The sequence below is a fragment of the Rhipicephalus microplus genome, chromosome 3 (assembly GCF_043290135.1).
Source record: "Rhipicephalus microplus isolate Deutch F79 chromosome 3, USDA_Rmic, whole genome shotgun sequence".
Classification (NCBI taxonomy): domain Eukaryota; kingdom Metazoa; phylum Arthropoda; class Arachnida; order Ixodida; family Ixodidae; genus Rhipicephalus; species Rhipicephalus microplus.
The window spans coordinates 97,696,209-97,712,012 of record NC_134702.1 but is presented as its reverse complement, the minus strand read 5'-3'; the positions used below and the strand labels follow the sequence as shown (position 1 = coordinate 97,712,012).

Genomic DNA, 15,804 nt, shown 5'->3' with positions numbered 1-15,804 from the left:
GTGGATTGCGATTTGCCTTGAGCGGCGTTTTATTATTTAGTAATACTGTCAATCCCGTGAGAGTTATTACAGGTGTGGGTGTAAAGAGAATAGAAACAGTGTGGTACACATTCAGAAAATTACACAATACTAATACAAGGTTACAAAATATAATAATTACACATGATAATCATTATGAACCTGTGTCGTTAAGGTGTTCAAAAAAAAAGGTAACGCAAGAATGCTTTGTCTCAGATACATATAAAACGCTGAAAAAGTACACAACACAAGAAAGAAAGAGAAAAGCAAGCACACAATATAAGTGATAACTACTCAACCATGTTATATTACAAATATCAAATACACGGCTAAGACAGGTAGTGATAAACACGATACTGATAGCGTCGCTTGCGCACTTAACAGACTTGCCAACAGTGGGCCGTGTGACCACTGTCTCCCATAAAGCGTTCCACTACCGAAAAGCCCGCGGAAAGAATGAGAAACTAAACGCAATGTTGGTGCAAAAGTATTCGTGGAGTGCGATGTGATGTCTATGACATGTTTTTCTTGAAGTGCTAATCGTAGGAAATGTGGGTGTTTCGATCTATTTGAGATTTATTATGCAGCGTGACATACGAAATTTTGAGTCCGAACGGCATTGCACGATGATATAGATAGCATCTGCGTAAGCGAGTCGGTGCGCCTATATCTCTTGCAGATAAAACGCGTCGCTTTGATTATGCAGCCTCAGTAGTAGCTATGTCATTTTGGGTGAACGGGACCAATGCCACGCTCGCACATTCTGGGATGGGGCGTGTAACAATCAGGTGTGCCAAAAGCCTTGTACAGTGTCGCAGGGCCTGCTTTAAAAACATTAGCTTTCGCATTGCTTTGCTTGCGACATGTTCTAATAATTCTGGGTATTCACGTCCCATAACCACAATGTGAGGGACGCCGTAGTAGAGGACTCCAAAAATTTCGACCATCCGGTGTGCTTTAGCATGCACTAACATACTAACATAGCACAGTATACGTGTCTCTACTATTTCGCCTCCATCAAAATGCGACCACTGCGGCGGGGATTGAAGCCACGACCTTCGGGCCACTAGCCGAGCACCCTATAGCCACTTATTCACTCAGGCGGACGAGGCAATCAATATTCTGAAACAAAGTTGTTGTACAGAATGTATTTGCTTACAAGCTCGGTGCAGTGTTTCAAGAAGCAGTTCGGGATCGCATCTGGACCGCTGACTTCTTATCGCCCATTATCCTTTTCATGTGGATTCGCCAATTCTGACCCCAAAACTTCAATAGAACCGAAAACGCGAGTGATATTGTGCTGCTGGGGCGGGGAAATCCTTCGGTCTTTTTAGATTTACGTATTGTTTTTTACGGGGTTACACCTTCGCGGCTGAGATTCTTGTGAACAAGCGTGCAGAGTGCATGACACTGTCATTATGGACATTGACGCTGTCAATGCTTTTGGCGCTGTCTCCCACCAACCACCCTATCTGTATGGCAGCTTACTTTCAGCATATCCACAGAGATTATATCTCAAATATCGGGCTTATCGTTACCATATAGTTGCGTACGAATTGTGCATGGCTCCGCCACGGTCCTCAGAAAAACGACAGCTGAAAATTTCACGCGAAGCATTGATCGCCTGGAGAAAAATGCTTTGTCAAAAGCGCGTCATATTTGTCCGCTACAAAGTTGCTCGTTGTGCGAAAAACTTGCAGACGCGGTACTGCTTACAGATTCTGCACGAGACTTCGCGCCAACTGATTGATTGATTGATTGATATGTGGGGATTAACGTCCCAAACCATCATATGATTATGAGAGACGCTGTAAGGGGGGGGGGGCTCCAGAAATTTCGACCACCTGGAGTTCTTTAACGTGCACCCAAATCTGAGCGCATGGGCCTACAGCATTTCCGCCTCCATCGAAAATGCAGCCGCCACAGCCGGGATTTGATCCCGTGACCTGCTCATCAGCAGCCGAGTACCTTAGCGACGGGGCACGCGCCAACTGTCGAGCGTTGTCGTTGGGCCATAGCCTCGTAACTGAGTGCGTCCGATTCTTGACTCCTCAATACTTCGCCAACTTTGGCTGACACCCAAGTGGATGATGTTGTGAAGAACTTGTCTTCGCGCTGTGGCGAATGCGAAGCTTGGGATTTCGACGCATCCTGACGGTGAGAGTACCCGCGACTTTGTGCTTTCGGTGGCAATAATAGTCGTCGTGCTGAGGGAAACGCGATAAGACAGCCGGCAGGCACAGTTTGGAGAACTCAACTGCAGTCGCACCGACATACTTAAATGTGGCATGGCAAGCGGGACCATTATAAACGAAAGTGAAGGACTGCCCCCTTGACATGGGTTCGTCGGATGTCAAACCCAAGTGTTCCACAAAAGTGGAACAAACAAAAGCCACATGCCGAAGGTGTGATTTGTTGATGCCACTTCTTATTTTGTTTGGACAAGGCTAACTGTTCAAAAGGGCACCGACACAAACATTTTGCACCTTTTTTGTTGTTGTTGTTGCAATAGGTAGCCTATGACTCATTTATCACGGCATTGAAACCGTGTTTGCTCGAGTGTGCGAGGGTTAATAGGGGCGAAGCTCCTTAAAGTGGCACCCGTTAGTCCCTCGTCGTAGGGCATAACCAGTCTTATGTTTTGACCTGCAAGGTGGTGCCGGGGGGGAGATTTCTCCAGTGCGTTGTTGAACTATGAAAAATTCGCAGCGTGCGGGTTAACTAAAAGCCGAATTCTCCGGTCTCTCTTTCCCCATTAGCAGCCATTGGCATGTACATTGAGCACTATCTGACAAGAAAGGGTTGCTACGTTATACTCGCTGGGCGTAACCTCCTTGGTTTTAGAAAGGTTTAGCCAGCGTTGGGCCGCAGTGTCATGAATACAATGAAATAGTATATACCATGAACTCGAGGTGATTAAAGGTGGGAAGTAGACACGAAGCGCAAGTCGTAAGAAAGTGTGCGTGTGCCACCTCTCGTTTAGTCCTTGGAATGTCCGCTGGATGGCGGCGCTCCTATATGCGGAATATATGATGAAAAGACGCGAGATGGTGGTACTTGGAGTGTTCACTTGATGGACGAACGGACACACAGACAGATGCATGGACGGACGCATGGATGGCTGCACAGACGGATGGACGCATGGACGGACGCAGGGGCCGATGCATGGACGAACGCAGGGAAGGACGCACGGTTGGACGTGCGGACGCACGAAGAGACGCACGCACGGACGGGCGGACGGACGCATGGACGGTCTCACAGATGGACGCATGGATGGACGGAAGCAAGAACGAATGGACGGACGGATGCTTTGCCACGCTCTCCATCATTCACCTCGTGGATATGCTGCCATTTTTTTAGATGCGGAGCATCTTATACTCGCGCCTTGTAGTGCGCCGTCCGCGCCGTCCGCGCCGTCCGCACCGCTTCTCAAACATTCGACAGCTGACGCGCGCGCATGCGCCGTCGCGCCGTCGCCCACTCTTCCACCATCTGTGCATCCCTTCCTCCTCTACACACCGCGCGCGCTTCACTCCTCCACCATCTGTGCACCCTTCCTCCTCTACACACCGCGTTCGACATCTACAATTCTCCTGATTCTCCAGTGGACGCGCATGTGGCGTCGCGCTTCGAGAACATTCAACAGCTGACAGTGCATGCGCCGTCGTGCTGTATATTGCCGCCAGCACGTAGTGGGTTGGCAGCAAGAGCGGCTCAAAATCTGGAGGAAAAAAGAAGATCGCGTTCTTCTCTGCTCTAACACTAGACATAGCTAAAGCTTATGATAGCGTTGAGCACTCAATTTTATTGAATTCTTTACACGAATGTGACTTTCCGCGTTATATTGTTGATTGGGTAGCAGAGTTTCTAAAATCGAGAGAATTTTATTGTGCAAAGGATGGATGTCACTCATCTAAATTCAAACAGCAACGTGGAGTACCTCAAGGGGCGGTCCTATCTCCGCTGTTATTCAATGTGTTGATGAGCTCAATTCCCATTGAACGAGATATCACTGTCTACATTTATGCAGACGACATTGCATTTTTCGTTGCAGATAGTGACATTTATTCTTTGCATCAAAAATTGCAAAAGTACATGTATTCTCTTGAAATTTGGCTGCATTCAATTTCATTGTCTCTAAACATAAGTAAAAGTGCGCTCCTGGTGTTCCCTATGTTGTGACTGGGGGAATTTGTCGGGCCTTGAGCCATCCAAGGGTCAGGGCGAAGACGGGCCGAGGAGCCGGAGCTGATAACTTGAACGATTTATTTACACTATTTTACATGATGTTGAAGGTAGCGTGTTACATGGAGTAAGCATCATACTAGATGATGGAAGGAAGCTCTCCCTCCGAGCGTCTTGCGCTCGCGTTTTTTATGCCCCCGAAGAGAGAAAGTCACACCGCCTCCTTCCCAACCTGGGAAGGGAGGAGAGGCCCGCCCAGTTCGCTGCCCGGCGAGGGTATAACACACACAATACACGACACCACTGGCACAGTGCGAGAACGGGGAGTCGGACGCGCCGAGATGACTCTTCGAGGAAACATCGCTCGGGAAAGGCGCCATGGAACGTGAGGAATGTCCCCGAAGATGAATACAAAGCGCTCGGCTCATTGTCCGCTGAATGTTGACGACCCAAGCAATGACCACTCCCTCTAGGCAGCCCAGACAGCGAACAGCCCCCCCCCCCCGGTAATCTGTCGGTCGTGCGTGCCCAAAGGGCTTTTTGGCAAGACGAGCCGACGACTCCAAGGAATTCGCAGTACTACTGCTGTGTTGTTGCCGATTCTGGACGTCTCAGGACGCGCTGCGAAGCCGGAACCATTCCACGCGTCCAAGCGGCGCCCAGACATGGGGGCCGATCACAACAGCTCGTCCGCCGCCGGGAAAAAGGACTCGTAGATGGGCAGCCCAACGCTGCACCTTGAAGAGGCCTGGCAGCGCAGCAGCTCTGGAACGGCTGCGGCTCAGGTTTTCTCTCTCGCTCAAGTGGGGTCAGCAGGTCCGTAAGTAGTACTCTCCGTCGAAGGGGCCCCCGCAGGTCGAAGGCTGGGACTGACATTAGTGATCAAATCCGCACAGTACCCAAGCAGCGACAAGGCGGTACACCACCCCTCCCGAGATATGCCAGGCTACTGAACTCTTAGCCCGTTGTCGGCATAAAAGCAGCCACACTAGAACGTTGCCTGGAACGTCCCCAAACAAAGCAATATGGCAACGCTCCTAAAGTTTTGAAGAATTTACCTTAAATAAATTGCACTCAAGCCGCAAGTCGCATAGCCTTGAGGCAAATGGCGAGTGAGAAGTGAGAAGGTCGGGAAACTCAACTAACAAATTATATCCCTTTCTCAACGTCTGGCCGTGGCAGGCAGACTAAGTAACAGGTTCACCATGCAGTAAAGGTTAAAAAAAAATCCAAAACGAAAAGATACACGGAATGACATAACAAAATAAAAAACCCGGGCTGTCGTAACTCAATCGGAATGCGCTTGCTCCTTATCACAGGAAGCCTCGGCTGAGAGCATCAGCATTTCCATTATCCCGCCCCTTTTTGTAGCGGATCTCAAAATTATGTTCTTGCAGTGCCAAACTCCATCTCAGTAGGCGGCCATTTTTAGGCGACATATTCCGAAGCCATGACAAGGGACAGTGATCTGTCTCGACAAGAAAGGGCGAGCCGGCCAAGTAGCACCGAAGCTTGTAAATAGCCCACACTAAGCATGCACACTCTTTCTCTGAGGTGCTATAAGCCTCCTCACGTGTGGAAAGCTTACGACTAATGAAAAGCACGGGGTGCTCCTCTCTACTTTCATCTCGCTGACTCAGAACAGCCCCAAGACCCCTTTCACTAGCGTCGCACTGAAGTACAAAAGGTCGGTTATAATCCGGAGCTCGTAAAATCGGTTGAGACGTCAGTGCTGCTTTCAAAGCCTGGAACGAACTTTCCCTTAACTCGTCCCACTGGACTTTAACGGGCTCTCCCTTCCTTAAACTGTCGGTCAGAGGACTGGCGATCTGTGAATATTTGGGGATATAGTGTTGGTAATATCCAGTGAGGCCTAGAAAGGCCCTGATATCAGTTTTAGTGACAGGTCGGGGATAGTTCTCGATGGCGGCAAGTTTTACCTCGTGGGGCCGCCGGCATCCTCGCCCAACAATGTGCCCTAGATACTCTACTTCCGCCTGTCCCAATTGACACTTTTCTGCTTTAACAGTGAGGCCCGCGTTCCTTAAGCGCGTCAAGACGTCCCGCAAGTGGCTCAGGTGTTTTTCCCAGCTGTCCGAAAACACTGCAATATCATCTAGATAAGGAACAGCGTAGTTCTCTGCTCCCGCCAGCACACGATCCATGAGCCGTGAAAAGCAAAAGGGCGCGTTTTTGAGCCCAAAACTCATGACCAGGGGTCGGAAAGTGCCCAAGGGGGAGATAAACGCTGCGTATTTACTGGCTCGTTCGGTCATAGGCACCTGCCAGTAGCCGCGTGTGAGGTCTAGCGTGGAGACGTACTGAGCCCTGCTAACAGTTTCCACTCTCTCCTCTACGTTGGGAATAGGGTACAGCTGGTCTCGCGTGACGGCATTCAGTTTCCGATAATCGATGCAGGGTCTCGGTTCCTTCCCGGGTGCTTCCACCAGTATTAGAGGGGAGGTGTACTCACTCTCCGACGGGACGATGACACCAATTTCCAACATTCTTTGAATCTCGCGTGCGAGAATTTCCCTTTGCCTGGGTGACACGCGATAAGGCCGTGAAAGAATGGGTTCATTAGAAGTTAGTTCAATGTCGTGCTCAACTAAATCGGTTCTTCCTGGCCGGTCAACGAAAGCTCCCTCAAACTCGCGCAGTAGGTTCTCCAGTTCTCTTTTCTGTTCTGCATTCAAATTCGAGTTACTGGTGACCGTGTCTAGCAAGATGTCGAGGGACTGAGAATCAGAAGCCTGCCCGGGAAAAGGAAAATCTGTCTCTAATTCTTCCGGAACGTTAAGCGCGAGTTGAACTACTGCTGACCGCTGGTGGTAAGGTTTCATCAAGTTTGAATGGTAAATTTTTACCTCTTTCCGCCTTCCCGGTAGTTTGACCACATAATTGGTGTCCGACAACTTCTGCATAACCTTCGCAGGGCCCTCCCACTGAACCGCGAGCTTGTTCGCTTTAGATGATGCTAAAAGCATCACCTGATCTCCTTCTGAAAACGAACGTTGACGTGCGTTCTTATCGTACAGACGTTTTGCTTTAAGCTGCGCCATTGTCATGTTCGCCTCAACGAGTTCTCTGCAGGTCTGAAGTCGCCCGAGTAAGCCCAACACATACTCGATCACAGTGGGATCCTCACCCCTCCCTTCCCAAGATTCTCGCAGCATGCGAAGTGGGGTCCTTAGAGATCTCCCATACACTAGCTCAGCGGGACTAAAGCCGGTGGCCTCGTGCGGCACAGACCTCAGGGCAAACATGGTGGCTGGCAAGCATGCTTCCCAATCTTTCCGATTCTCGTAGCACAATGCCCGTAATACCCTTTTGAGAACCGAGTGCCATGCTTCTACTGAATTGCTCTGAGGATGTCTGACGGAACTGTGTATTATCCTAATGCCACACCTCTCCAAGAATGTGGTAGTTAGTGCGCTAGTAAACACACTGCCCTGGTCGCTCTGTAACTCTGACGGGAAGCCTACTCTCGAAAACACTGAAAGCAAAGCATCCACTATTTCTACAGATGACTGCTCCTTCAAGGGAACCGCCTCCGGGAATTTTGTGGCAGGACATATCAAGGTTAAGATGTAGCGGTACCCTGACTTTGTCACAGGCAGGGGGCCCACAACGTCCACGACAAGGCGGCGGAAAGGTTCACTAATGAGTGGCACCAACTTTAAGGGCGCTTTCTGCTGGTCGTGTGCTTTGCCTATTCTTTGGCACACATCGCAGGATTGCACATACCTCTCGGTATCCTTGAAACAATTGGGCCAATAAAACTCCCTAAGTAGACGAGTCTTCGTTTTCTTTTTGCCAAGATGGCCCGACCACCCGCCACCGTGACACAGCTCCAGTACTTTGGCTCGGTATTTCTGTGGAACCACTAATTGATCATAGTGCACCCCCTTCGAGTCTTTGTACTGACGGTACAAAATTCCGGCGCGGCGGTGCAAAAAGACGTTCTTCCGCGCCAACCCCTCCTCCACCATATCGCTCAACTTTTGCAGCGTTTTATCCTCGGCCTGTTCCGCAGCGATAACCTCCGGGCTTACTTTCGATAGCTCCAAGAACCCGCCCATGCAAGGTAGCACGGAAAGAAGGTTAACTTCCTCGCTGGCCTCACTGGAACTCTTAAAGCTGCTTTCGCCATCGCTCGGGACGTTCTCCTGATTCGCGTCTGCCCCTGTTTCGTCGGGGGCCTGTGCCTCTCTATTTTGGGAACTGCCGAGCTCCTTTGCGATCTCCTTTGCCTTAGACCGCGTTAGAGCATGTACAGTGTGTTCTCCAAAGCTCAGACCTTTCTTTCTTAACAGGTCCTCCGAGTGGTTAGAAAAAAGGTAACCGTACTGCTTCGGCAAACTTTGTGACACGGCAGCCTCTGTTTCCAGTTCTCCGAAGGGACCCTTGATGAGGACTTTGGCCACTGGCAGACACACACTGTCTTCCTGCGCTACCTGTCTGATCCACGCGCAGTCTCCGGTGAACCCATCCGCGGGCACGTAAGATGGGTGTATTACATCCATAGTGGCCGCAGAATCGCGTAGAACCCGGCAATTTTGCCCATTGACAGTCATCTCTCTTAAGTACGGTTCAAGTAACCTCATGTTCTCATCAGTATGGTTAAAAAGGGAGAAAACGAGTTTTTCCTTACGGCAACCCACTGCTAAGTGCCCCGGTTCATTACATCGATAGCACACAATGGGTTTCTTTGCCTCAAATGCTCTGTCGCGATTCTTATCCTGTTCTTTCTCTTTGCCAGCGCGTCCACTCATGGTCGATTCCCCGTGCGTGTCTTTTTCATTCGTCCCTCCTGGTGCAATAGGGGCATAACTGTTGCGCTCAGACTGCTTAGAATTCTCACGGTATGGTTTCTTTGCGGGTTTGTTGCGCTCTCTTATTTCCTCACGCCTCATGGTGTACTCTTCAGCCAGTTCTGCGGTACGCTCCAAATTCTTTTCCCCGGGCTGATCTAATACCCATAAGCGTGCTTCGTCACTTAGAACGTTCAGGAATTGCTCCGTGCAAATCAACTCGACTACCTTGTCATGGTCTCCAAAAGCTCCCTCGCCCTTAAGCCACTCGGTGAGATTGCACCTCAGACTGTATGCAAAATCGGCAAATGATTCACTGCTACGTTTGCTACTATTTCTGAAACGTCGTCGGAAAGCTTCAGCAGACAGCCGATACCTCTTTAGTAGCGCACGCTTTACAATATCGTAGTCATTCGCCTCATCTCGCGGCAAACGAGCCAGTACATCCGCTGCCTCGCATGGAAGCACGGTCAAGAGCATTTGTGCCCATAACTCACGCTCAAACTTGCCTTCGCAACTTCTCTCAAAATTGACCAAAAATAACCCGATATCCTCTCCCATCTTAAAAGGATTCAGGAGGTCTTTTATTTTTGGTGCCTTGCTTACTGGAGCATTGAGTGTTGCGCCTCCTGAGGTAGTTGCCCGAGCTATTTCTAAGTCTAGGCGCTTCTTATCCAGTTCGTGCTTGCGCTCGCGCTCGCGCACGCGTTCCTGCTCTTCTTTATGGCGCTCGCGCTCCTGATCTTCCCTTTTTTTTTTATATCCTCCCACAACTCCACGATCTCCTCGTCATCTCTGCTTGCCTCCATAGCCCTGATGACTTCCGCCTTTTTAAGATGTTTCCCGCAATCAATCCCGAATTCCCCGCATATCACGTCTAGGTCCGATCTGTGCAACTTTCTCCAAGCCATGGCTGCTACTTTTCTGCCGACAAGTTTCTCAAGGGAAAGCGTTGAAGCAAGGTTCCCGTGAACAGGCTTCCAACACTCTTGTTACCAGGAAGAACTAATTTAAGCCTGGCAACTCTCAAGGAGAAAAGGTCGTGCACTCACCAAGCCGGAGTCGAATTCCTGCGCAGATCATCTCACCGCTGCCATCCACTGTTGTGACTGGGGGAATTTGTCGGGCCTTGAGCCATCCAAGGGTCAGGGCGAAGACGGGCCGAGGAGCCGGAGCTGATAACTTGAACGATTTATTTACACTATTTTACATGATGTTGAAGGTAGCGTGTTACATGGAGTAAGCATCATACTAGATGATGGAAGGAAGCTCTCCCTCCGAGCGTCTTGCGCTCGCGTTTTTTATGCCCCCGAAGAGAGAAAGTCACACCGCCTCCTTCCCAACCTGGGAAGGGAGGAGAGGCCCGCCCAGTTCGCTGCCCGGCGAGGGTATAACACACACAATACACGACACCACTGGCACAGTGCGAGAACGGGGAGTCGGACGCGCCGAGATGACTCTTCGAGGAAACATCGCTCGGGAAAGGCGCCATGGAACGTGAGGAATGTCCCCGAAGATGAATACAAAGCGCTCGGCTCATTGTCCGCTGAATGTTGACGACCCAAGCAATGACCACTCCCTCTAGGCAGCCCAGACAGCGAACAGCCCCCCCCCCCGGTAATCTGTCGGTCGTGCGTGCCCAAAGGGCTTTTTGGCAAGACGAGCCGACGACTCCAAGGAATTCGCAGTACTACTGCTGTGTTGTTGCCGATTCTGGACGTCTCAGGACGCGCTGCGAAGCCGGAACCATTCCACGCGTCCAAGCGGCGCCCAGACATGGGGGCCGATCACAACACCTATAGCAGATTCTATTCAAATTTCAGTACTTTATAATCAGGAACCGATTCCACAAGTAGAGTCTATCAAATATTTGGGCATTATTTATAACGAGAAACTTAACTGGAGCCCTCACATAGACTATAACGTGGCAAAGGCACAACGAGCTTCAGGCTTATTGCGAAGGTTGAGCAACAGAAAATATGGGTTACGTAGACACACCTTATTAATGATATATAAAATGTACATGCGCCCAATACTCGAATTTGGGTGTATATTATTTTCGGGTGGCCCTACGTACAAAATTAAACCGTTAGTTCTATTAGAGCGAGAAGCGTTACGGTTGTGTTTGCGACTCCCCAGGTATGTCGCTATTAATGTACTATATCAGGAAGCTCGCATACCAACTATTCTTTGCCGATTCCGTATCTTAACAGTACAAACATACTTGAAATTTTACGGCTTATCAGCGAGACGGTCTACATATGCCTTTATTAGTGACCCCGACGCCTTCTTCCTCGCTCACTGGCCACGCTTTCGTACTCCCCAGATTATTTTTGTACAAAAGAAACTTGAAAGCATAAAGGTGGATATCAGATCGGTAATTGGAACCAAAGCATTAAATCACAATATTACGATAGAATGTGATGAAATTTTTCCCCCACTATCTAAGTTTCAATCTTCGAGTTACTTAAATGACAGGTTAGAAGACTACATAGCTCATGCGGAAATAAAGAACATAATAGCCACAGACGCTTCTGTGAATAAAGAAAAGGCAGCAGTAGGAATCGTCTCAGATTACCTCGGTTGGTCATTCTCGGTAAGACTACCAGACTTCACTCCGGTTTTCGAAGCTGAGCTCCTGGCTATTATTTTAGCGCTACGAAAACTTCCTTCAAACGAAGAGAGTGCAATGATAATTACTGATTCTCTTTCGCTGTGTACTACTCTCACAGCTTCAGAACAATCAAGAGCTCTAGCGACATTACAAACATTAGTTCCACCTCATGTGAAGTTCCTGAAGTTAGTCTGGGTCCCGGGACACTGTGGCATACGGTTGAATGAAATAGCCGATTCACTATCTCGAGCCACACTTGATGGCCCTGTGATCTCGGTACTACCAGAATCGGAACACATAGTGTCGATCAGATATAGAAAATGGGCTATTTATACGGATATTATGGAAAATATTACTAAATATACGGACTATCAGCACCTAACATACCCCTGGAAACCTCAGTGGAGTCAATCTAAAAAGTTAGAAGTTATTTTAACCAAATTTCGATGTCGTGTCCCTCCATTAAACTTTTACTTGCACAGAGCTGGTCTGGCGATATCCCCCCTGTGTCCATTCTGTGAAGAAACGGAAACAATAGAGCATTACTTTATAACATGTAAAAACTATTCATTAATTAGGAAAAGACTTTTAATTGTTCCGTTTCAAGCAGTAGGTTTAAATTTAACTGCAGATAATGTTCTAAGTTTCGGTGCCTTTAGCTTGGGACATTGCCACAGGAGCGTATTCGATGCTGTATGCAATTTCATTCGAGAATCAAAGCGCATGTCATAATAATGCCTGCTTAAATATATTTCTGAAGACACTTGACTAATTTTGAATGAAATTTGCATATTCATTTGATTGTGACCGGGTGAGATAAGCTCGATTGTCTGGTCTACTCAAAATTTCTGTCTTCCACTGTAGTATTACCTCACCTTTTCTCTTATTGATTCAATCTTCAATTATTTGTTTAGTTTAATATTCCTTTTTAGTTAATTATTATTTTCTATTACATCATTAGTTTTTTCATTAAGGATAAACCTTTTAATATATCTCATATAGGATACTTCTAGATTTCATGGCCAATCCCCCATAGTGGGTATGTGCCAGTGCGAAGGGGCAACAACAACAACAACAACAACTCTGCTCGAGAGCCAGCCACGACTGACGCATCGTCCTAGAGCTAGCTACCCGGTCGTTCAATAAATCCCCCCAGTACTTGTGACTCATCGTGACAAACTGGTGGAAGGTGCTGGGTAGCCTCACGGATGCTGCAGACCCCCCCAGGAAGCCGTAATACGAGTCCAGTGCCAGTCAACACTCCCGTGCATCGGACCAGCCGCCGAATCAGGGGATTGCCTCCGGAAGTCAACGATACTGCTCCCACCACGCCAACAAACATGACCAGCACTTCGGTACAAACCTTGGCAACCAGCACGGGAAGCACGTCGCCGAACCGCTATACGTTGGAAAGCCCACGGGCACCGCCGACGTTCCATGGTACGGAGCGCGAAGACGTTGAGGACTGGTTGGCGGACTTCGAGCGCGTAGCCAACTTGAATCAGTGGGACGACGCGGCGAAACTGGGTCGTGTCTACTTCTATCTCGAAGACGGGGCTCGCACGTGGTATCAAAATCGGGAGGAGCAGCTGACGACGTGGCCCGAATTCTGTCGTAGACTTCTGCAGACATATGCCAGCACTGACCGCCAAGAAAGAGCTGAACGAGCTATTCTTGCCCGCGTCCAGTCGCCAAACGAAACTGTGACCGCGTACGTCGAAGACATGACGCGCCTCTTCCGACGGGCCGATTCAAGAATGACTGAGGACAAGAAGTTGCGTCACTTGATGCGCGGTGTCAAGGACCAGCTTTTTGCCGGCCTCGTGCGAAGTCCTCCGAAGACGGTCGCGGAGTTCTTGTCCGAGGCCGTGACAATGGAAAAAATGCTGCAGCAGCGATCCAACCAATACGACAGGCAAGTCAGTGGCATGTCTACTGCCGACATTTTCACCGCCACTAGAACCAACAATGACTGTCTACGTGAACTCATCCGTGATATAGTACGTGAAGAGTTACAAAAGGCTGGTGTAACACCTCATCCTACAGTCAACTCTATTTCAACTGTGATCAAGGATGAGCTGCACCAGGCCCTCCGGGACACCTTGCCTCATGATACAGCTGTGCCAGCTCCTGCTGAATACCGCCGTGAGACAACCTACGCGGAAGCCTTGAAACGCCCTGCTGCAACGCCGCCATTATTCGTCCATCCTGTTCCTGCTGTTTCACTACAGTCAGCGCAGCACATACCGTACTACGAAGGCACGTACACGCCACCGCCCCTGCCCTTTGTCCCTGGTGCTTCTGTCGCCCATCGTTCAGTGCAACCAGTTCAGTACATCGACGATCGGCGCACGTCTCCTCGAAAGTCTGATGTTTGGCGCACACCTGATCGCCGGCCTCTGTGCTTTCACTGTGGAGAAGCTGATCACTTGTACCGCCAGTGCCCATATCGCCGTCTTGGGCTTCGCGGCTTCTCTGCGTACTCGCCGCCACCCCGTTACGGTCAGAGACCACGCGACATCCAAAACTACCTCTCCCAGCAGCATGCACCACCGTCTGCCGGGCGCCAGTCGCGCTCGCCATCACCGAGGCGATTTTCATCAACGCCCCAGCGGTATTCTACCGCACGATCTCCCAGCCCCCGCCGGGAAAACTAGCCGAAGCGACCTCTGGGGGCGGGGTCGCTGAACATCGAAGCGCTGAAGACCTCCTATTGACGCAGAACTGTACAGAAACTGGTCCGACATCACCTGCTGCTGCAAAGGATAGCCGGCTTTCACTCGACATAGCAGTAACATTTGATGGTTGTGTAGTTAATGCGTTAGTGGACACCGGCGCAGACTATTCCATACTGAGCGGGAAACTGACAACGCAGCTGAAGAAAGTGATCACACCATGGCATAACTCGCAGATTCGGACAGCTGGTGGCCATGTCGTTACTCCACTGGGTGCCTGCACGACTAGAGTACAGATTCAAGGGTAAACATTCGTAGCAAGCTGCCTTGTTCTACGTGAATGCTCCCGTGACGTCATTCTGGGAGTTGATTTTCTACAGGAAAATGGAGCTATCATTGATCTGCAAGAGCGCCGCGTCACGTTCTCAGCCCAGCGAGCAATCAACGTGCAGGATGACGGAATGCGTGTCGACGTACTCCGTATTTCTGAACAGAGCGTGACGCTTCCTCCCCGAGCCAGTGTTCTAGTCGACGTAACATGCTGTGGTTTGAGCGATGGCGATGTGGTGGCCGAGACAAATTTAGAACACCTCCTGCAGCAAGGCATATGTGTAGCGAGAAGTGTAATACACGTTCGTGACGGCCGATCTGAATTGCTCGTTACCAACTTTAGCAACGAGCATCGACACCTTTTCCGTGGCACTTTGATAGCGTTTCCCACGAAGTAGCAAACGTAACCAACTGTCTCACGTCAGAAGTAGTGGATAACGCAGACACATCAATGAGCAACATTGACATCAATCCTGATCTGTCCACCGATAACCAGACTGCGCTGCGAGCGCTCTTGTTTGAGTACAGGTCTTGCTTCGCAAGTTGCTCGAAGATCCGCCAGACGTCCATCACTCAACACAGGATCATCACGTACGAGGACGCACGCCCAATACACAAGCACCCCTACCGCGTGTCGGCTAAAGAACGTGAAGCGATACGTACGCAAGTTCGCAAGATGCTTGACGATGGCGTTATCGAACCATCCAACAGCCCGTGGTCATCTCCAGTCATGCTTGTCAAAAAGAAGGACGGGTCGCTACGCTTCTGCGTCGATTACCGAAAGCTTAACAACGTGACCAAAAAGGATGTGTACCCGCTACCGCGTATCGACGATTCGCTAGATAGACTTCGTCGTGCCCATTATTTCACTTCTCTCGATCTCAAAAGCGGGTACTGGCAAATCGAGGTAGATCAGCGAGACCGCGAAAAGACAGCCTTCGTGACTCCAGACGGCCTATACCAATTTCGAGTACTCCCTTTCGGCTTGTGTTCAGCGCCGGCGACTTTCCAGCGAATGATGGACACTGTCCTCACAGGGCTGAAGTGGCAGACTTGTCTTGTCTACCTTGACGATGTGGTGGTCTTCTCTGCCACGTTCGAGCAGCACCTTCAGCGCCTGCGCAGCGTGCTGGAGGCTATCCGATCGGCGGACCTCACACTAAAGCCA

At 49.8% G+C, this 15,804-nt stretch overlaps 1 protein-coding gene across 1 annotated transcript; it reads right to left on the bottom strand.

The window, feature by feature from the left end:
* Positions 1-4,213: 4,213 nt before the first annotated feature.
* Positions 4,214-10,805, bottom strand: LOC142803841 (uncharacterized). Its single transcript, XM_075890032.1, has 2 exons — positions 8,182-10,805; positions 4,214-6,549 (listed from the first exon to the last, which is right to left on the bottom strand). Exons 1-2 carry the CDS (start codon positions 9,576-9,578, stop codon positions 5,517-5,519), a joined length of 2,430 nt encoding a protein of 809 aa, XP_075746147.1. The 5' UTR covers positions 9,579-10,805; the 3' UTR covers positions 4,214-5,516.
* Between the last annotated feature and the right edge of the window lie 4,999 nt (positions 10,806-15,804).

Coding starts and splice junctions, on each gene's coding strand:
- LOC142803841 (XM_075890032.1), bottom strand. CDS start 9,578: ATGGGAGAGGATATCGGGTTATTTTTGGTCAATTTTGAGAGAAGTTGC. Junction 6,550..8,181: donor AGCGATATGGTGGAGGAGGG/GTTGGCGCGGAA, acceptor CGTAGAGGAGAG/AGTGGAAACTGTTAGCAGGG.